We start from the raw sequence: 22,821 nt of genomic DNA, 5'->3' as shown, positions 1-22,821 counted from the left end.
GATGTAAATGTTTAGGTTAAGGTGCACATCCCTAGGATGGATAGGATAGGCCCGTATGTCCATGACACGTTGCACATGCTGGTCTGGTGACCTGTTCTCAGCAGCTTGCAGCCAGGGCACATGATCCCTGCCAGACACAGGTTTTGTAGTCTAAGATGAGATGGTTGTGGTTGTCTGTGTGTCTCCCTGCTACTGCCAGCCATCCCTGCAGCCATGGTGGCAGGGCGTGATGGTACCTCTCCAGCAGTGGCTTCTCCTCACAGCCCCACGCACTGTTGTGGAGACGCCGAGTGCTGTGCAGGCTAGTTCTCTGTGATTCAGGCTGAGTTATTTTGTGTAGGTAGTGACTCCTTTTCAGTGGCATTAGCTAAAGGTAAATATGACTGAATTTCTGAAACACTTGTAGTTTCTTCATTGAAAAGCTGTAACTGTTCTTCTGAGCAAGGTTTCTTCTTACGTGTATGTGTTTCCTGCATGGGATATTTGGCCAAATTAGAGGTCTCTTGAAATCATCGTTTATGTATACTTGGTTGAATTTGTTTCAGAGGTTGTAAGCAGTAGTCTCTACATACTGCTTTTCCATTGAGTATGTTTCAATCTCTGACCAAAAAAGGTTTAATTAAAATGTATTCCTCCCAACTTTAGTTGTCATTGTGGTACCAGGCACCACATGCGGCTAGTGAGCTTGTTTTCCTTTTCTCTTATTGGTGGTTCTTCTGAGGAAACAGAGAGAATGCAAGAAGCAAACACACAAAATGGTGTGCAGGTAGGGAAGACCTAAATTTGGCTATGGGATTGAACTAGAGAAGAGGCGAGAGCAGGGAGAGGGAGTGCAGCCACCCCTGGAGCCCAGTGGAGGATGCCCTCCTGCCAGGTTTTCTTTAATGTCTTCAAAGAGCTGTAAAACATGTTGCCAAAACATGTTTGAAGCAAATGAAAGCTAGCACGCTGCTACTGCCATCACTTTGTCTCCTCATTCAACAGGAGGAGATCTGCATTGCTGGTTTAAGCTTTCGTAGAATCACAGAATATCCCAGGTTGGAAGGGGCCCACAAGGGTCATTGAGTCCAACTCCTGGGTCCAGGCAGGACCACCCGAAAACCAGACCCTATGTCTGAGAGCGTTGTCCAAATGCTTCTTGACCTCCAGCAGGCTGAGTGCCGTGACCACTGCCCTGGGGAGCCTGTCCCAGTGCCCGACCACCTCTGGGTGCAGAACCTTTCCCTCACACCCAGCCTGACCCTCCCCTGTCCCAGCTCCATGCCGTCCCCTCGGGTCCTGTCGCTGTCCCCAGAGAGCAGAGCTCAGCGCCTGCCCCTCCGCTCCCCTCGTGAGGGAGCTGCAGGCCGCCATGAGGCCTCCCCTCAGCCTGCTCTGCTCTGGGCTGAGCAAACCCAGGGCCCTCAGCCGCTCCTCGTACGCCTTCCCCTCCAGACCCCTCACCACCTCGGCAGCCCTCCCTCGGAGGCTCTCTGACAGCTTTATGCCCTCCCTGGCGCACCCCAGGGCACGGCTGGCCCTCCTGGCTGCCAGGGCACACCGCTGGCTCGTGGCCAGCCGGCCTCCCCCAGAGCCCCCAGGCCCCTTTCCGCGGGGCTGCTCTCCAGCCTCTCGCCCCCAGTCTGCGTACAGCCGGGGTTGCCCCTTGCCAGGTGCAGAATCCGGCACTTGCTCTCGTTAAATTTCATGAGGCTGGAGATCGCCCAGCCCTCTAATTTGTCAAGATCTCTCTGCAAGGCCTCTCTACCCTCAAGGGAGGGCATGCCATGCAGGCATCAGTGTGGTACGAGGTAATGGGATTTTAATTTTAATTAGCTAAAAATACAGTAAATTACAGAGTTTGATTGTTTTTAAGCTGTCATTTCTATTAAAGAATATTAATATATTCTTTGAAATCAAACACTTGACTTTGAAAGTCAAGCGTTCGCAAAAAGTTGGAGAATGTCAGAATGGAGATTGTTCAAATGGTTTTAATTCGTCCCTTGCATGTATGCATAATGATAAGATCTTTAATTATGTGATCACATAAATTTTTCGCAGGAGGAATGGTGCCCGGAGAATGAATATGGGATGTTTATTAAAGGAAGCCGTTGTCTCCAGAACCCTGGCCTTAATTGCTGCAAAGCGTAGTAATTTGAGAGACTGCAGGAAGCAAAAGCAGGCTCTCCAAGGCACCTGAAAGCACCACTGGAAAACTGGATTTTGTTCTCGACTTGCAGAGTTGTTAGATGGATCTGGAAGATCCCATATTTATATGATCTCTGTTGCCAGGTGCTATCACACACTGACCCAGCAACCTGGGCCCTGAGCACAGCTGCGTCAGGAATGAACCCGAGTGTGCTTTGAATATACAAAATGCTATAAAAATGAAAAGTAGGGCCCAAAAGGCCTTAGACTGACACGGTAATGCCAAAATTGCTGAAAGAATCGTCTCATTTTTAAGTAGACAGTTTCTTGTCTGTAACATGGAAATACCATCACCCCGCTACTGCTAAATTAATTAAATGCTTTGAAGCATTCGTGCTGAATGCCTTGGAGGGAAATACCTAATGTATAACGAGGAATCTGATTTTGGCCAACTTCCTGTAAATGAGGCTTTAGGAACACTGCTGTAATGTGTTCCTCAGGAGGTATAATAACACATTACACAAATGTGTAATTTTTTGTCATCTGAAAAAGTGAGGCAGGATCCTACCAGCACTTTGGTTCACAGAATGGCTGAGGGTGAGGAGGATGAGTTTTAAGTTTTGCTGAATTAGCACATGTGAGTGTGGTCAGAATGTATGAAAATGTTTCAAAGTAAATAGAACTATGATCAGTAGATTATATTTAAATGTTTAAAAATACATGATGAAGAAAAGAAGAGACAGTTTTTCTCTGTAAGTGTAATTCTTCAGGACAGACTTTCTGATTGTTTTTTCATCTTCCCTACAAAGATTCTACACTTTAAATCCAATATAAAGAATTCCACTTAATTTCCCAAACTAAACAGGGATTATTATTTTTTTTAATCCAAATAGTAGTTATCTCAGTAACTGAAGAATTCTGCACATAGGCCTGAAAATCTGCATATATATTGTGGATGAATTTTGATCCTTGCCCTTACTGATCTCCTTTACATGTGACAAAGGTAAATACGATGGTGTTTTATATTCATACTCCTCTACATCTAAGCGTCACAGTAAAAGCAAGTTAAGACAACATGATAAAACAATTTTTCCATTTCCTCCTTCTACTTTTTGTCTGTTCTTAACCTTTTTAAAACTTACATTTACCATTTTCCAGGCAAATAAATTCATAAATCTCTTCTTCTTTGGTGAGGGTATGTATATTTTATCTGTCACACAACGTTACCACATCTTTTACAGTACCTATTTTACTTTGCAAAATCTGTTACAGAATATTAAGTGAGTATCAATTTATTGATAGAAATGGACCAAATACTAGTATTTAGGCAACTTGCCTAAATTTGTTGTCTTAGAAAAGTGTGATACCATCAACAGCGGTGTGTATTACGTTTTTCAAATAATGCTATGTGTATAAAATATGGAAACGTGGAATTATTATTTTAGATTCAAAAGGCTCTTTTGTCATGCTTATGCATATTTTAGATGGGACATTTTTCTCCCAAATGGGGAGGAAATGAGATAGTAGCTTGTCAATTCATAATGTTACTCACTTTCCCTGCTTAAATGCATTTTTAAATGACTAGAATATCTACTTAAAAAAAAAAAAAAAAAGGAAAGGAAAGGAAAGGAAAAAAAAAAAAGAACTAACTTCAGGAGAGCAGGAGTCTGGTGTCCTATTTATCTACTTTAATAGGTAGGATTTCACATGAAAGAATGAGTCTATCTTCTGGTGTGCTAACAGTGACAGTAGTCAGAGATTGTAAAGTAGCGTGACTGTGCATTGCAGCTCTGGTTCTCATAACCATTGGAGTGCCACAGCCAAGACAAGTCTTTTTAGTTTATTCCTCGGTAAATGTATTCTCGTTATTAAACTGCATTTTGAAACATTACAATAAGAAGCTCAAACTTGACATTGAAGAAGTAATGCATTTATAGATATTCCATAAATGTTTAATAGTTTTTTAACTTTAACTTCCATATGAGTAACAAGACATTCCAACAGATTGTGAAAATATTTTTTTCTTAATACATAATCCTTACAGTTTAAATTGAAATGGTTGTAACTGATCTTTTGTGCTCACAAAAATCAGGACTATTTTAATAGTCATCTGCTCCCATATGACAGAGATGTATCTATCATTGTGCAATCCTTTGTCCAAAAGACTTTTACAATATGGTCTCCATGATGAAAGAGCATACTTATTACCTTTCTGTTGTAGAGGGTGAAAATGTTTCCTTTCTAAGTCCCGTCTGAGATTTTGGCATTCACATGATTACTGTAGTGTGATCTTTAGGTGTATCTGCAAGAGCATTTTAGCTTGGATCAGGAACACTTTAGCACTTCTGAATCAAGTCTCCTTATTGTTCCCGTTCATGTCTCCTTGATTCAGTTGCCTGGAGCCTGGGGGTGGAATTAGTTACAGGAAAAGCCAGGCAAGAAGATGCACTTAACTGCAGCCAGGAGCTTGCTCCCTGGGACTAGCTTCAGCAAAGTGTGCTCAGCCTGGGGTCGTGTGGTCTTCCGTAACAGTCGTGTCACTACAGTTGTTCTCCTGCTGTACCCCATGGACTGCCATATGCAAACAGCCCATCGTCCTCTGTCTGTGACAAAACGTGCAGTAAATGGTGCTTAGCAGTATCAAGTATTTCATAGACCATTGAGCAGGCCGTAGTATTCTGAAAGGAAACAGCATTGCCATCCTCCAAGCTGGAATGATCCAGCTGGAGGCCTGATGGTTCGGTGTGGCCCAGAAGGCAGCTCTGGAGTCGTGTACTGCCTTTCCTTGTGCAGCCTAATGCAGGGTGTGCAGGTGTGAGGGACACCGTAATTCCTGGCAGTACTGGAAGTCCTGCAGCTGGCAGATATCTTCTTGTCTGCCCCCGTTAAGTCCAGGTTGCTCTCAAGCTGCTGCCATCCACAGAGGGAAAGAAGAAGAAACAATGTGACTCCGCAGAGGTGCCCCAGATATAGCATCTGGCCACAGTACTGAAAGCTTTGAACCTCCGTGCTGTAGATTAAGAGTATATTGATCAGTATTTTGCTTCTTGTCTGTCCGCAGTCACCAATTATAATAATGTGGTAGAAGCAAACTCAGATTCAGATGACGAAGATAAATTGCATATAGTGGAAGAAGAAAGTGTAACTGATGCAGCAGACTGTGATGCGAGTGTGCCAGAAGATGACTTGCCAACAGACCATACAGTATTACCTGAAAACAGTGAAAGAGAAGGGAGCACAAACAGTTGCTGGGAAGATGAAGGTATGTTCGTTTTCACTGATGATACTATGTAGAGTGATATTTCTAAAAAGAAGACTTGATGGAATTTCTTGGTTACTTTATTACTGAAATGATTAGAAGAGATAAACATGGAATATCCACAATCGAGTAAGAATCAGATTTTCTAACATATTCATTATGTTAAATTTTATTTTCTTTATTCGGTATTTGAAGCAGATTCCAAGATACATTCAATTCATTTGCATTGTTAAGGAGGAGCTTCCAACCTGTGGATGCTGCATTCTTAAGAGTGATCAGAGAGTAGTTACTTGCTTACAGTTTTTCCAAGGCTTTTTGCATGGCAGGCCTCTGCCATAGCTCCCAATAAGAGCCGTGATTTTCGCAGCTGTGTCTTAGGGACTAAGGAGTAAGCCAAAAACATGAAAGAAAATAATATTCAGATGTAAATTTCTGCCTGTGAGCTGCTTCTGCCTTTTCCCTCACAAAAGACAGCTGGAAAAAAAAAAAAAAAGTATAGATTATTGGTTTTAGAATTGGATATCTTACTCATAGTGAATCCACGTTTTGTAAACACTGTCAGGAGGTATATGTTGTACATATTGTGCAGCAGCCTTAGAAGCAGAAAATTTGAAGCAAAGAGGAAATACACTTTTTTTTTTCTTCCTGTGGGATTTGATACTGAATTTCACAATATCAGACAGCATGCTTATGTTTGAGCCAAATTGGGGTAAATGCATACATTTCTGGAATTTATTGCGGAATTTGTCCTTAATTCCCTGAAAGATACAGAATATTTTCAGGTATGTCAGTGTTTGTCGCTGAACTCCAACCACAATTCTTTAGCATCCACCTTGTTAAAACTTGTGATTTAAGATCAGTTTATGACCTCACATCTAAATAAACTGAAAGCAGTCATATGGTCACTAACTGCAGTCCAGCTGAGAGCGAGCAGCTGAGAGTTCAAAGAATAGCATCAACTCAGCCAGCTTTTACAGGGCTGCTGTTGCCAAGATATGCTGTGCAGCGAAATGAGTAATTTGGAGCTAAATTATTAGATAGATCATTTTCTTGGTTCTCCTGCAAAATCTTTGTTCTACTGCAGGTTATATATAAGGGGAATTGCTGTTACATAAAAATGGGCTGTTTGTATACTATTTCTTGAACCGCTCAGACATGGGTGTAGGAAGCCTGAAGTATGGACTGGGAAACAGCACTGGGGCCCAGAGGTGATGGATGAAGACCCCTGGGCTAAGGGGTGGACTAAACGTTTCATGGAGCTATACATACAGGTAGTTACACCACAATATCTTGCCTCAGGCAGCCTCTGGAGATTTTCAGAGCTCTAGATATGTAACAATATCTTTTTTTTACTTCCTATTTCAAATGTGTCATTTTTAACCTTTTAGAATTTGTCTGCTTAAAATGAAGCATTTGAACCAAATCCTACTGTAATTGTGTTGTGAGAATCAGATGGCGTTTTCCCTGCCATGGTCGTTGGTTACTCAGCCAGGCTTCCATCAGTGTTCAGACAGACAAAAGATTTAAACAATTGTCTTGCTAAAATTACCGTAAATTTCTGATGTAAAAATTCTATGTTCTGAAGTCTCTTTTATAGCAGTCTGAAGGTTTTTTATTTGCTTCTAAGTTGTTTGTTTTTTTAATAAATTGTTTGAACTTCTGGCAAAGGCTGCATGAGAAAAAATGAGGGTTAAATTAGGTTTTATGGAGTTTTGATTTGCTATGGTAAAGCTCTATTTACTTTTTTATGGCTTTCATAGAAAGAAAGGTGCAAGCTGAAAATCACATCATCCGTCTTGGTTGTACACTAGAACTCTTAAGAGAAGGGTATTGAATACGTGATCTTCATCTTAAAGGGAAAGGTACTGGGGTAGGTGTCCATGCAACACTAACACTGTCATCAAGACTGACGATTATTTTTGGAAAAAGTACTCTACAGCAGTCGTAGTGAGTTGGGTTTCATCACCGAAGTGGTACTGAAAGTTACTAGTTTTAGTTGGACCTGACAGAATGGCTTTTTTTACATCTTTATTCTGTTCACAAACGCACAAGAATAGAAACACACACGTAACATTTCTTCATCAGATTAGTTTCCTTCCGTTTCCAGTCATTCTAACTGAACTTCTCGAAGACCTTCAGAACAGGTGTTTTAAATATAAGGTGTGTATCTCCAGAGGTTTAACTGAAGCAGTCGTACAAGTTTGAAAAAGTGAACCACGTGTATCCGGCACAAGCTGCTGGCTGTGTGCCAGCATTCATGTGTGCAGCGATCCTCTGATGTGATCTCTTTTGCCTTAGTTTGAAGTAAAACCTACACTACAATTTAAAAAAGCAAAGGTCAAACCCTATTGACTTATTCTGTTAATGAGCTTGAAAAAGTATTAGTTATGTATTGTAAGTATTTAGGAAATCTAGAGATCTCAGGCCTGGAAGTAAGATAACTTTGAAAAATTGAACATTTAAAAAAAAAAATGCCCAGACCGTGAAATAAACTTTAAAAATTAGTGAAATTATATTTTAGGTGTAAGGTCCTTCTGGAAGTCAAGAATTCCTTTAACTTATAAAATGTTGTGCTCTCTCAGCGTGATGGATTGCTGATGAAGGTTGCTGTGCTATTTTAAAAAGTGTGGCATTTTCTTGATCAAGTTTTTACTCACAGGAGCAAACAGGAGCATAACTGTAAAGTGTAGATAGTGCTTGCTACATGCGAGTAGTACACCAGAAAATGAGCTCTAAAGAATTTAAATTAGAAGCTCTTTTGATGGGCTTTGTAATTTATTCCCTTCTCTGAAGATAACACTGTGGCAGAAATTTCAGCGAAGTTTGCCTTTGTTCCTACACCCCAAATTTCCATTTTGCTAGTAGCAGAAATATGATCGGTTATCTTATCCATATAAAGATCTTCACAGTCAGCCTGCGATGCAGTGGCAGTGCCCTGCATGTTCACCGGTAGCACACACTGGTGCCTGTGACCTGAAAGTTACTGGCGTTTGGCTGTAGGAAGTCCCACCGTGTCTCTAAGCAGCTGCTCGCAAGAAATGGTTAGATACGGAGAAGAACAGAGCTGAGCAGAGCTGCGGTCCAGAAGTAGCTATGGGAGCTCCAGGCACTCCTCGCTGACCGTGAAGTGAAGCCTTGCCTCACCTGATCCTGGCTCCTGGATGACTGCCTAGGTCGGAGTTGATGACTCTACCAAGTGCTATAGAGATGTTTAAGAGCATGGCTGTCTGTCCTTACTTCCAAATAGCACGAGGAGCCTTCTCAGCGCCACCACTACCTCCCAGCAGCTGTATTTGCAGCGTGGCACTTGGGCTTCTGCGTGCACAGATGCGGAGCTGTCTTCCAGTGCCGAGCACACGCAGCTGTAAAGGTGGAGCTCTTCTTGGCAGTCTTCAAATTATGAACTGTCTGTACAGCATCAGGGAAGATCACGCCATGTGGAAAAGGTCTCCTCCCTTTTTTACACCCCACTTTTTGATATGGAGAGGAGACGGTACCAGAGTTTATGATTATTAGAATTGAGAGTGTTTTTAATTTCACTGAGATTAATCTTGAATGCCATAAATTCCTTGACATTACCTTGGGAAGCATCACTTTTATTTGTCATGAAGCCAGAGGAATTTGCTAGAGACACTATAATTTAAACTCCTATAAGTAATAGCTTACTGATAGTCCCTCTCTTCCACAGAGCCTATTTCATAATGGAGAAAAACCACAACCCTTTTTAGGGAAAAAAAAAAAAAAAAGCATATTTTGTATCATGAATGTTTTTAAGAAATTAAATTTTGAACTTGAATTTTCATTGCCTGCATTCAGCCATCTTATAAATTCTGAACAAAGTCTGCGGTATCGTGAGCCAAAAATATAATTACTTCAATGCTTCAGTATTGATCAATGGACTATAGTGTGTGTTTTTTTAAGATACTAATTAAAATTAATGTAAAATTTAAGTGTTGCAGTTTCCTTTTAACCTTTTTTTTTTTTCTTTCTGACTGTCTGCAGATAGAGCTTCCCCACCTTTCTGGGTCGGGTGGGTTTTGTCAAGGTAGACAGAATTAAGAGTCTTTTCCTCTGAGGAACCCTTTTGTATCTGAGAACTTAAAGTTGCCCTAGGATTTATCATCTTACATATAAGAGAGAAATTGGCTTCTCCTGTAATTAAAAATCTGACATGTTCTGGGGTTGTGAATAGCCATACAGAATGATTTTTCCCTGCACCAAAATAGAGTAAAGAAAGGTAAATAAAAATATAACAATTACCGTTTCAGATCATGCCAGTCATGCATTCTAGCATCTAGATCGAAAGTCATTCTCTGCACTATAGCTCTGAAGCACTTAAGGTCTCCAAAATAAAACTATGAAATAATACTTCTATTTCCATCAACTCATATCTATTGGCTGCTAATGTATTCACATATAGTAACATAGTCTTCTAATAATTAGTAAAGGGATGAAAAAAGCAATATAGTTTCCCTGCACACTCCCGCCATAAGCCATTTACTGACAAAAATGGCAGCAGTCACCTTTCCCATACGAACTTACTGGTACCAGTTACCCAACATATCCAAATTAGCAACAATTTCAGCCTCTATTGATTTGAACCAACAGTCTGCTGTGAGTGAAGGCTTCCGTGCCACATGCATGGACACCGCAGCTTTTCGGGAGCTGGTAGAGCTTCAATGTGTAGGCTCCATGGGGCCAGCTGTATGGATGTCCGATACAAAGCACACAAACTCATACTGGGAGGTGTAATGGGTACGTGAAGCGTTGCTGTAGTACACAGCTGATCTGAAGTAGGGAGCATGTCTTTAAAATCAGTGTTTGTTGAAACAATCAGAGCCTGTAAGTGGTTCCTAGACAGTTTACAAGAAACAGAAAGCAGTATGTAGCTGTTTGCAGGCATTACCCACAAATCATCAATCATTTCTGAAAACTGCTAATTGGAAAAAATAAATGTATTAGTTTTGTGATACTCCAGTTTCTGGAAATAGTACTGAATGTGTCAGATAGCTCTGTTTGTACATCGGATTATTTAAGTAGCTCACTCCATATTTGCTGGAGAAACACTCTGTCCCAGTCTTTACCTGTCTTCAAATAATGAGTAGTATGTGGTACAGCTTCCTTTTAAAATTTAATTTCTTTACCCATGGAATATCTCTGTGGTTCAACCAATTCCTGTTGGAGTCATGTGGAATCTGTATTTTGGAAAAAATGTTGTCTTTAAGTGCATTTCTTCTAAATACAGAATTGGAAAAAATGCTGAACAAAAAGCTCCTCAAATATATTAAGTTGGTGGGTGTGTGGTTTGTTTGGTTTTGTTTTTAATACTCGCTCTTCTTTTTGTGAACTGTAATATTTCAGCTGGAAAAGAAAAAAAGGAAATCCTGGGGCCTGAAGCTCAGACAGATGAAGTAGGATGTACAGGTATTTGTTTGTTAATCTGAGTCCCTTCCTCATAAAGTGCTATTGAATTTTGGCCAGGTTAAGTATCCCTGTGAAAGCCTTGAAGATTTTCACACCTCTTCATAAATTACTTTGCTCTTCAACACTTGAGGCCTTAACTTGTAAGTGCTGGTTTAGCCAGAGAAGTCCAGGTCTCCTCACCCTGGAGGTGCAGCAGAGCAGTGCCTCCACAGCAGCTTGTCTGCTAACAGCTTCAGCAACAAGAGCAAAAGGAAGTACAACACTGATCTTATGTGTAGAATGCAACTACAGGTCAATAGATAGTGTTTTAAACCTAGCAAGGAGTATAACAAAATAAACCCAAGCTAGTGTTTTTCTTCTTTTCAACTCCTCTATTTTTACTGATTATACAGAAAGCAAAACAAAATTTGGATCTTCAGGTTCAGGATCAAAACAAGACAGATGCTTTGTCATTTTATTATACTCTGCTTTGGTAATGTTAAAAAAAAATTAATATAAAACCTCTGCAGTTTCTTAAGATTTTTATGCATCATTTTTTAATGCCCTTAACACTAAGTAGTTTGATATTATCAGGGTAAACCTTACTTACAAAAAAAGGTAGATGTGTTGATGTGTTAGGCTAGTTTCACACATTCTTTTTAGTTGCAATAAAAGCAGGTCTTCTCAAAAAAAGTACGGAGAAGTACCGTATAGTACATTAGTCTATATATGAGAAAGACTGTCTTGTGTAATAAAATGATTGTGTCAAATTGCAAATTGAGTATGAGGCTTCACACTGAGAAATGAACCATAAAACCTCTCCTTCCTATTAAAAGTATACCTCACATTTTTAATAGTAGAGGAGATCTGTCATGATTTATTGTGTCACAGACACAGCTCTCGCAGAATGTTCCACAATGGTAAAAGCAAACTCTATGAAAAATGTATTTAGGCAAACACGTGCTAGCAAATATTTATTGTACAAAGCATTAAGTAACATATTTAATGTATTATTTGTTAACTTTGAAATAAAGTTTTTTAAAGAAATTGTTCATTGATTTTTTTCTTAAGTTTTTAATTGGAAAATCTTGTAGAATGTTAACTCGATCTGAAACCTTTATGACACCCATTTCCAGCTCCAGAGAGCAAGCCACTCAAAGTTCAGGTTTGGTGTGTTTCAGCCAGCCAAATTGTTATGCAGAGTTTGAACATCCTCTGGGCTTGCACTAATGAACAGGTCTTAAAATAACATTAAAAAATTTGTCTTGAAGGCAACAAATTGACTTTTTCAAATGTAGGAGCCGAGACTTTAAGGCTGTCTTTCAAACTGCAAGGGCTAAATTGTGATTAATATTGCATTCAAGAATTTTAAGGAAGTTGAAGGGAGATACATGTGAAATGATAAAAATATAGTGAAGTAAAGAAACCAGTTGTATTTTCAGTCAATTTTTTAAAAGTCGTTATGCCACTGTTTCTCTGTTTTAAAACTTGGCATATTCCTACATCTTAAGGAGCTTGACCTACACTAGTATTTGTAAAGAGCTTTGTAATCCTTGCATAGAGTGTGATTTGGAAATGTGAGTTACTGAATCTCATTTATGTTCTTTTTAAAGTCTTCATTTGACATCTTGTATGTTGTTTTTGTACTTTTAGTAAAAGAAGATGAATGTGATTCTGATGCAGAAAATGAGCAAAACCATGACCCTAACGTTGAAGAATTCCTTCAACAAGAAGATACAGCTGTTATCTACCCTGAAGCACCTGAGGAGGACCAGAGACAAGGCACACCAGAAGCTAGTGGTCAGGATGAAAATGGTAAATATGCCACCAGCTCAGGTCTTTCAAAATAGGTTGTACTAAGTACTTGACGACAAGATTCTGTTGTCTTTCAAAATATAACAACGCATACACACATAGCTTTTGAAAAAAAAATAAATCTTAGTTAAATAGAATCGTAGAATGGTTTGATTGGAAGGGACCGTAAAGATTACCTAGTTCCAACCCCCCTGCCATGGACAGGGGTGCCACCCACTAGATCAGGTTGCCCACAGCTCCATTCAGCATGGCCTTGAGCACCTCCAGGGATGGGGCATCCACAGCTTCTCTGGGCAGCCTGTTCCAATATCTCACCACCCTCTGAATGAAGAATTTCCTCCTAACACCTAATCTAAATCTCCCCTCTTTTAGTTTAAAACCATTCCCCCTTGTCCTATCATTATCTGCCTGAGCAACAAGTTGCTCTCCATCTTCTTTATAAGCCCCCTTTCAGTATTGAAAAGCTCCAATAAGGTCTCCCCAGAGCTTTCTCTTCTCCAGGCTGAACATCCCCAGCTCTCTCAGCCTTTCTTCATAGAAGTCCTCCAGCCCTCTGATCATCCTTGTGGCCCTCCTCTGGACCTGCTCTAACAACTCCACATTCATCTTGTGGCGGACTCTAAGTGGGGCCTCACAAGGGCAGAGCAGAGGGCACAACCACCTCCCTCCCCTGCTGGCCACCCCTCTGTTGATGTAGCCCAGGATGCAGTTGCCCGTCTGAGCTGCATACTGCAAATACTGAAGAGATGATGGGATCATCTTGCAAAAAAAAACACTACAACTTGATTTTATGAAACAAGATGTGCGCTGTGATTCAGTAGTATGGGTACCTAAATGGTAATAATCTTCAGTAATTGGAAATAAAAATCAAGCTTTCATAAATCCATTCAGTAGCGTTATATGAAAGAACAGAACAAACATTCATTAAATACAATGAGACTGAATCAAGAGAGGATAGTTTTATGTAAGAATAATTTAGGGGGAGATATAACACGTTTCTTTTTATATTTCTGAACAAAATGCCCAAAAGAATGTACTAGGTAGAAGTTCTTTTATTAGATAGTTGGTCTGTGACAGGTTTTATTTTTTGTTTTTCCTTAAAAGACAGCAACAGACAAAAAAGAAATATTGCTTACACAAAAATGTTTATGTGAAATAAAGCAATGACCTGTTGTTATTCTTCTTAATGGAAGCCCATTAAGAAATACTGACTTTCAAGTAGACATTGAAAAAATTATTTCATATTGGAATAGGAAGTTTTTATTTTATTATGACTTTTCTTTGCTCTTAGTTAACTGTTCCAGCTTTATAATTTTATATGGTACAAATCAATGTTCTATATTTTGTTATTTTTAAATAATTAGGAAAACTAATAACTAGTAGTGTTTTAGATTTAGAGGAAGAAAAAACATCTACTTAAAGTTTAATGCTTAAAATGTGCTTCTGAATGAGATGTCAAGACAGACTTTGTTCATTTCTTCATCATGGAATACGTACTTGAAGACAAAACGTGTTCAGATTGGTTTTGTATTCTGCACTGCGCCTTTTTGACATGTTCAGCTTTCATAATCTGTGAAAACTCTGGAGTTTTAATCAGATTGTGTTTCTTTAGTGGGGGTATTTAGGATTTTCAAAAGAAAATAATATCTACATAAAGGAATTAGAGATGTCATTGTGGCTGTGTTACTGTACTTAAGTCTAAGGGATATCAGTGAAAGGGGCAATGCTAACAAATCTGTTCTGTTCTTTCAGAGAGTTTGTGGTAGAAGAGATTCTAGCAAAAAAAAATTAAGTAGTTTAAAATATTTAGTAAATTTAGACTGTGTACCTGCCTACTTATATACAGAAGCAGGACATGAATTTCTAATATTTTGTGTTTTATTTTTGAGGTTTTGCAAAATTCAAATAAGATGCATGCTCAACAGTAACATCTTAAAATTATAATTTAATTAATGTAAAATTTTAATCTGTGGTTGCAGCGGCACAGATTGTCAAGTTAGTTTTACCGACTTGCAATATGATTTGCATGTAATCATAAAAAATACAAATTTTTATTAATAATTTAAATTGTACCTACCTAAGTAGGTTTACAGGAAAGTGTTCTGAAAATCATGATGCTGAACAATGTTGTTCAAAGTTTTAGTTATTTGGAAGAGAAAATGCCAAAAAATGTCATGATACTTGCTAAAGATTTATGCTTCAAAACCAGGGGACTGGACAAGTGAAGTCACAGAGAATTGGAGTCGTTAATAGTGGGCTTTGCAAAACCATTGCCATTTCGACATTTGCTCCAATGGAAGCAGAATTTAACGCACTTTTGACATTTCCCCTGACTTGGATTCATGCTGAAATGTAGTATTCTTTATATTATGTGGATAGACTTGTAGATGGAAAAAAAAAAACAATTGAAGGGAAGTGTACTATATCCACACATACGGGGATGTGTTCATTTCTGGAAAACATACCTAATCTGGGAAAATAAGAAACTTAAATGGGTAGAACTACACCAAAATAAAAACAGTGAAATGTGAGGATTACCTAGCCGGTTCTCATAAGGAATGAAAAAGATCCTGTATGACAGAGAAGGTGCTGTTTTTAAGTATTAATGAAAACTGGTCTGACTCTTCCTTTTTTAGTTTTGTAAGAGCAATTGCAGTAAAAATAAAGTCAGTAAATTCCACACAAACAAAAGGAATTGCTACTTTATAGAGCATATAATCAATCTATGGTAATAACTGCTGGAAGAGGTCACAAAGATAAATAATTCAGAAGTACTTTAGAAACTACTGGTTAATTTTAGGAGTATTAATAATGCTTATAGTTCAGCAACTTAAAATGACAATCTGTACAAATTTGCCCCTCATGCTTCAGATCATAAAATGATAATCTGTGAGGACATTCCACCTTCCCCTCCTGCTCTCACTTAGCCCAGTGGATAGGTGCATCATTGCAGAATATGTTTTCCCTTGAAGCATGGAAGGTTAGGATGGTCATTAGAGGATACCACACCTTATAAATAGCACAGCAAGTACAGCAAACCCTGCTTTTAGGTAAGCACATTTTCATTAATCTGTAAAGTAAGATGTAAAGTAAGAATCTCTGAGGAAAAAAACAATTCTAACGTAGAATCAGTTACTACATATGGGGCATAAATATATGCTTGGTAAGAAGAGATGGAGTTAAAATTTCATAAATGGTGACTTCTCAGAAATATTCTTGTCAAATTAATATTCAGCTTTAATTTGATTTCACTTTTTACTGTACTGACACAGAAATAACTTCATGAAAGCCAGTAGAGTAAAATCCATAGGTTATATTAAAATCATATTTATGGCATCACATTTGATTTGATCTCTCCTTTCTGTCACTTATCCACTTCTCTTGCAGACACTATGTCCTACTAAAGGGTGCGTATCTGTGTATAACTAAGATTATAAACCATGTTTCTATTCTCCTTCCTCTTACAATTCTGTGTGAAGAGAAAAAAAAATTGTTCTCTGCAGGAAGCAAATACTGTTTATTCCTTAGGGACTGAAATTGGATGACCATTAAATGTTTTAGTGCTAGACTTAATTTGTAAACATGATTTCAGGGTTGCCAGTGATTGGGCTGGCCAAGTCTACAAAGCTTACTGGATCTTCAACCACGTTTTACAATTTTCAGAGTACTTTTTAATCAGAAGTACATATGCAGGAGCTCTGGCGCTGTGTAGCAAAGTCCAACAGACTTAGGGACAGAGGTGTGGCTCGGTTTGGTGTCATTGTGCTGACATCCTCCATAGCACAGTGGGACAGCTGCATCCTACTGCAGTTAGAAAGGTAATACCTGTGGAAAAAATATAAATGGTCATTATTCCTTTTCTAAAACAGATGGAGCTTCCTAGCAGCTGCATGTTTTCTTACAATTACAATCGGTGTAGGTAAATTCAGAGCTTACAGTTTATTTAAATATGGTGTGTTCTCTCTCCTGTGTAGGAACGCCCGATGCATTTTCCCAACTGCTCACCTGCCCGTATTGTGATAGAGGGTACAAGCGTTTTACCTCTCTGAAGGAACACATTAAGTACCGCCATGAAAAGAACGAAGATAACTTCAGTTGCTCCTTGTGCAGTTACACGTTCGCGTACAGGACTCAGCTGGACCGCCACATGACATCGCACAAGTCGGGACGAGATCAGGTAAGTGCCACCGGGCTGGAGGATTTGCTGTCTTCTGCAGCAGCGCCGTGAGTTGGTGTGTGAGCAGAGATGTCTGTACAGAGCATGTCAGATACTCATCTCAGAGTATTCGCTGGCTGGAGTCCCAATCCTGGGGCATTTACTTAAGCTTGCTGATGAAGTCAGACTTCCTCCCTTGCTATCAAAGGATGAGATGTGAATTCCTGTGCTTTCATTCATCAACACAGTATAATTGGGTTTGAGTTTTAGTTTTCAGAAGTGCTTTATTGCATTTACAGGTGATTAGGTTTTTCTGTTCATCACCTAACATTACGTAAGAGTTGTGACTCAAATTTGATCTCACATCTTTAGTGAAATACTTATATTTTTCTTCCATATATCCTGTTTGGCCGATTCAAAATTGAGTGTAGCCATTTTTGCCCTGAAGAAACAATCCATTGTGTTGATTCATTTGCCTGAACTGTGAGATATAATTTATAAATATGACCCATGCTATAAGACAATATACAAAAAATTGTTCGTGCGTAAATTACAGTGTTTCAATACTAAATAAAGCAATAGAAAGGGCTAAAAATATTCTGAGCTTGTTTTCTCTGGTTCATTGATTAACCCAAGGGCATGGTTCCTTGAAATGCCCTGGTGAGTTGGCCACCTCACTACTACTGAGAGACCTGAGGTTTCCCTTCCCTTCCCTTCCCTTCCCTTCCCTTCCCTTCCCTTCCCTTCCCTTCCCTTCCCTTCCCTTCCCTTCCCTTCCCTTCCCTTCCCTTCCCTTCCCTTCCCTTCCCTTCCCTTCCCTTCCCTTCCCTTCCCTTCCCTTCCCTTCCCTTCCCTTCCCTTCCCTTCCCTTCCCTTCCCTTCCCTTCCCATTTTCATTAAACTGAAAATCTGAAAGCTGTAACATCCAATAGAAAAAAGGAGATGCTCTTTTACGTATTGCTAACCCCTGTTTGACAAGTCAAAGAGTTCAACAAGGTTAAAACTGTAGTGTCCTTCTTTACATCTGAGCGAATACATTCAGGAAAAGTTTTTACAAGAAGTAAGGGCAATCTAGTGGCAAGGGTTTTACTGTTTCGCAGGGTTTGGAATAACCTTGCCAGCGTGTTCTGGCAGGGCAGCTCTTGTTTATTCACAAGTATTTCCCCTGAACAATTCATTTCTGCCTTGCTCTCTTATTGGCTTGGCTTCCACTTTAAAGCTATCATCTTATATACAGCTTATAATTCTGACTAAAATCGATGAGAGCTTTTTGTAAAGTCTTGTTGCTGTAAGCTACCACTTTTATTTTCCATTTTTCCAACCAGAAGCCTAAAAGTAGAAGAATGAAGTAGTTGGGAGGACTTCCCATTTTTGCATATAGTTTGAAAGAAAAGAGAAAAAAATATCAAGTGAATAAACAGTCTCAGAAGAATTGCTAGAAAATGAAGCATTGTGTTGCTGCAGGAAATGTGTGAGATATTTTAATGGGCTTATACTTCTGAAGGACATGACTGCATTTGATAAGCAGGAATATTGTTTCTGTGAAGTATCTGGAACTCAACATTCACCAGGTTACATGTGATTTTCTAGAGCCATAGCCAGAGTCAGAACTATAGTAGTGCAGATACTTGGTAAATTTGAAATGCTTATTTGTTTATGTTATTGTCACAATGTTGTCGTGTCATCAGATTTGCTTCATGCACATGGTTACATCGTTTGTGTAATGGAAAGCTGAATTTTATCTATAGTAAAGTATAGGCCTCCTGGCCATGGATCTTCAACAGCAACATCTTCAAAACTCAACGTTTCCTGTTCTTCCTTATTCATAAAGGACGTGCCCTGAAAGCAGATTATTTGGATAACTTTCTGTTAGCTGATCAGTGGCCAGCATGTGACAGTTTTATAACTGGAAGCAGTGAGCAAAGATAATTTCGAGTGTAGTGGAGGCAGCGGAAGAGGTATGTGCAGGCTGTGCCTTCCTCTGAGGAAGAGGCAAACATGGCAGGCTTTGCTGCTGCTTCTGCTCCAGTGGAGAGCTGAGCACTGATCCTGCACCGTCTCCTCCATCCCTCTCCTCTCCTCCCTGTCCCCCCCTTTCCTCATACTGCTGTACACTTGCTCTGGCACCAGCTAAGGGTGAGTAGGCGGCAATGGTGGATGTGTATCACCTGCTTTCACATCTGATCCCCCAAAGAGATGCAGTATGGATAAATGCTTCCTGTGTTTTGTTTTTCTTCTCATCTATCTACAAAGCACCCAGAGCTAGTCTGATAAAATTCCATATTGCCATGGACGCAGCTGACGAATGACCATTCAGAAGACCATTACCAAATTGTCTGTGAAAGGCCACCAATTTACCTGTGATTCCTATTTTCCAAACAACTTTTCAGGATTCCCATTAGTGGTTTCATTTCTCTAGTATGAAGAGAGTGGACTTCTGTCCAAAGCACAGTAAATATTTGATGTAGAGCTCTGTTCGTGGCTACTTACAGACCTTAAGGACGATGTTTCTTCTTTCAGTCCTAAAAGAAATGCAGAAGATTATGGTCTGAATGCTGAGGTTAACTCTTAACGAACAGAAAACAGCAGTTATGTACAGTGCATTAAACAATATATCACACATCAGAGACACAAAAATACAGATTTAACAGTACTGGAAGCGGTAAAAATATTTGAATCTGAGAAAATGAAGGTGAAAGCATCACAGATGGTACTTCAGAGAAGAGTCATGATTTCTCAGTTAGTTCTAAAGAAGATTCTGCAGTGTACCTCTTGAGGATATCCCAGATTTAAAATAAATAAATGAAGTGTAGGAGGGACAGAGATAAGAGAAAGCTGAATAAAGAATTACAAATATAAGAAGGTAAGGCAACACAGATGGAAATGCTACCTAGCAGAAGGCTCAAAGCACTGAAAGCAGCTTATGGCTGTAACCAGGAAAACAGAAAGACTCATTACAAATTTGGTAAAAGAAATGTAAGCTTCCATGCCAGGGAAGCAGCACGTTGAATTTTAAAGACTGGAGCAGAAATATTTTTGACAGCTTGAATAAATGCAGTAATATTTAGTATTAGTATGTATGTAGTCCAGCATCTGCAGTAGCTGTTTGCATGCTGAGATCCTTTAACTTGCATAATCTCAAGTCAAACAGCAGTAACTGATTCTCTGCAAGCTTAAGTAAATCCTGACACGGTTCCCCAGACTCAGTGAAGCTGGATCATTAAAGCGCAGTGAGTCAGCCACAATCTTCTAGAGCATCATCTTCAACATATGTAGTGAAACAAAGCTCAGAAGATGTGTGGACTAGCAAAAGACAGGTGACAAACGGGGGAACAGGGGTCTAATCAGGGTAAATCGGAGTGGAGACCTCGCTGCGGAGACTTGGAGAAGGCTGAAAGGAGAGCGCACAGAGGTGGATCTGAACAGGATCTGCTGAGAGGTGAAAACTGCAGCTTAAACAAATGCTTATCCTGAGAGAAACGCAGAATTAGAGTACTTGGAAGCAATTTAGATTATCCTTTTTCAATTTGTCTTTGGTTAGTGTCTGTATCATGTGAAGTAGGACAGGGTACAGAACAGGGGGCTTGAACATTTGGACAGCACACCTCAGAGCAGAGTCCTCAAACTCCCTCAACCAGCAAACTCTCGCAGCTAAACGTTCTCAAGACCATCGCTCATAAATCAGGGCAGGAACGCCACCCTGCCTTCCTATCCATCCCCCCCCTTCTCCAGCAGAGCCCTCGACCCCCAGCAGGCTCTCGGGGAGCAGTCCCAGGGCCGGGCAGGTCCCTGCTCAGCCGGTGGCCACCGCAGCCCAGCCGGGTGGGCAGAGGATCCCCGCCGCAGCCTCCCGCAGGGGAAGTGAACGCGCATCAGCTGCTGCCTGCTGGCTGCCCGCGCACAGGCTGTTTCCCCGGGGTACGTGAATAGCTCTGCTAATGAGTTTATGAAAATGCTCGCCAGTTACCGAAGGTCTGCAGCTGCATCCAAATGGTGGTAGGGTATCTCTCTGCAAAGTTAGCTCTGCTTAAAAAGGAGCTGCTGCTGTTATAAAGACACGATTGGTTGGAACAGCAAAAAAACTTCCATTGCTCTATTTTGTGTTGGCAATCAATCAGCTCCACGTTCTAAACCACATGCAATTTTTGTCTTTAAAAATACACATTCATAGATCTATAAAGTTTGTAAAAAAAATTAAATCGAGCATATATATTTCACGTATACAGTCCATATATTTCCCTGCCTTTCTTTGCTTTTGTTTTTTCTTAAGTTATAAGGAAAAAGCTATATTAAAAGTAATTTGATTAAAATTTAAAAGTACTTGACAATAAATGCTCCCAAAAGGTGAAATATAACAAAAATAATTACAGAGCTTCAATGCAAACAGTGAGGAAGTGTGATGTTGTGTACTTGGGAAATCTCTCGATATTTATTTTAATTTAGTTTTTTGCATTTATTTTGAGAATTAATTGTGACTGAGAGTGCCTTTGTTGTCACTGAGCCATCTTCTCTTGAGCAATCCTGTGGCACCATTACATAAAGGAATCCAAGGCCAACAGTAAGCACTGGAAGCATGTAAATGGAAAAATCAAGTCACCTGATTAAACTTTAAACAGGCTTTTATATGCTTTAATGTTTCTCTATTCTGTGTGACATATTCTGTGGTTGGTGGGCTTGGGGTTTTTCTTGGTTTTTTGCTTTCACAAATTGAATTAGCATACATCTTGGAACTTCTTACTCATATAGCATGTCAGTACAAGCTTCATCTGAAGTTAGGAGAAGGGGCAAATGCTTTTTTTCTTTTTACTGTACCAGATTTATTCAGAAGATACACATGGTTCAGTTTTAACCTGACTTCTAATTTGTTTCTTTTTCATGCATAACACATACCACCTTCAGTCTCTTAAAATTATGATTGATTATTTTCAGTTTTGTATTGCATTTTCTCTGTTACAATGTGAAAACACGAAATTTTTTCCAATATGCTGTTCTGTGCAATAATGTTATTTTTTTTCTTACAGAGACATGTGACGCAATCCAGCGGTAATCGAAAATTCAAGTGCACTGAATGTGGAAAAGCTTTTAAATACAAGCATCATCTAAAGGAGCACCTACGAATCCACAGTGGTAAATAAATCAAGCATTGAATTATGTACTAATGTTACCATTCCTACTTTCTGTAACTTTGATGAGATATCAGCCTTGTAAGTCTAAGTTTAAAATACGACGGGTGTTTCTTTTTTCTTCCTCTGAGATTCTGCACCTACTGACTGCAGCCTTCAGCTGCGTGCAGAAAGTAAGTAGGATGACTTAAGGATTTACAGTTGCAGCTTGAGCTCTGACACTTAAGGAAAACTTCACTTGTGACAGAAGAAATGGGGGCATCCTTCCAGTCCTTTTTACTGGTCTGGTTTTTCTCAGTGTTTGCAGACCACGCTGCATGTTATGAGCCTTGCTAGAAAATTTTCGTTGATAACAATCAGGATATAACAACTGTGCTTCCTACTGTGGCTGTGATTTTCATCATTCCACAATAGTGATATTAAAATAGCCTTAAGACACAGGTCTGAAATTGTGATACACTGTCACAACAGTTTCAATTTGCAATAAATTAATGTGTAGTATTGTATATTAATATTCATTATATTATATAATAAGTCACTCAGAAGAGCTTCTTATTTTCTCTCTTTAACCCAAATGTACCCACTAACAATAAGTCTGAAAACAGGGTGTTAGGCCGTCTTTTCCCTTCTTATTGGTTGCTTGGCCATGATAATAGCAATTAAGAGCACCTTACTCAGAAGTCTTCCCTCAGCAAACATCAAATTCATTTCATTTCCACAGAGTACTGGCATCTGTGTCTGTGCATGGGAAAGCTTCAGCCAACGCAGTTTTCATTCTGAAGAAAGCCAGCTGTTCTGGCTTTTTCCTTTTCCTCTGTAACACAGATCCCCTGAAAAGTCAACTCCGTGGGTGTAACGATTGCATATTTGTATGCATCTTCCTGACCATTTAACCTGATACTCATCTCTGAAGGCAAACAGACATTGGTCTTACGCAT

General features: G+C 39.5%; 1 protein-coding gene and 1 long non-coding RNA gene across 3 annotated transcripts in view; one reads left to right on the top strand and one right to left on the bottom strand.

Moving 5' to 3' along the window:
* LOC136790016 (uncharacterized) overlaps positions 1-22,821 on the bottom strand; it is a 301,984-nt gene that overhangs the window by 102,169 nt on the left and 176,994 nt on the right. The gene's annotated exons all lie outside the window — the stretch shown is intronic.
* Positions 1-22,821, top strand: part of ZEB1 (zinc finger E-box binding homeobox 1) — a 128,867-nt gene that overhangs the window by 94,140 nt on the left and 11,906 nt on the right. Inside the window, exons 2-6 of one of the 2 annotated variants that reach the window (XM_066991529.1) lie at positions 5,189-5,389; positions 10,748-10,810; positions 12,443-12,604; positions 16,579-16,781; positions 21,782-21,887. In XM_066991529.1, the coding sequence (XP_066847630.1) occupies positions 5,189-5,389; positions 10,748-10,810; positions 12,443-12,604; positions 16,579-16,781; positions 21,782-21,887 (735 nt within the window). The remainder of the gene's footprint in view (positions 1-5,188; positions 5,390-10,747; positions 10,811-12,442; positions 12,605-16,578; positions 16,782-21,781; positions 21,888-22,821) is intronic. The other variant, XM_066991530.1, reaches the window with a different exon arrangement.

The sequence above is a fragment of the Anser cygnoides genome, chromosome 2 (assembly GCF_040182565.1).
Source record: "Anser cygnoides isolate HZ-2024a breed goose chromosome 2, Taihu_goose_T2T_genome, whole genome shotgun sequence".
Classification (NCBI taxonomy): domain Eukaryota; kingdom Metazoa; phylum Chordata; class Aves; order Anseriformes; family Anatidae; genus Anser; species Anser cygnoides.
Note: the sequence above shows the minus strand (reverse complement) of the source record. Positions and strands in the feature narration are given on the sequence as shown.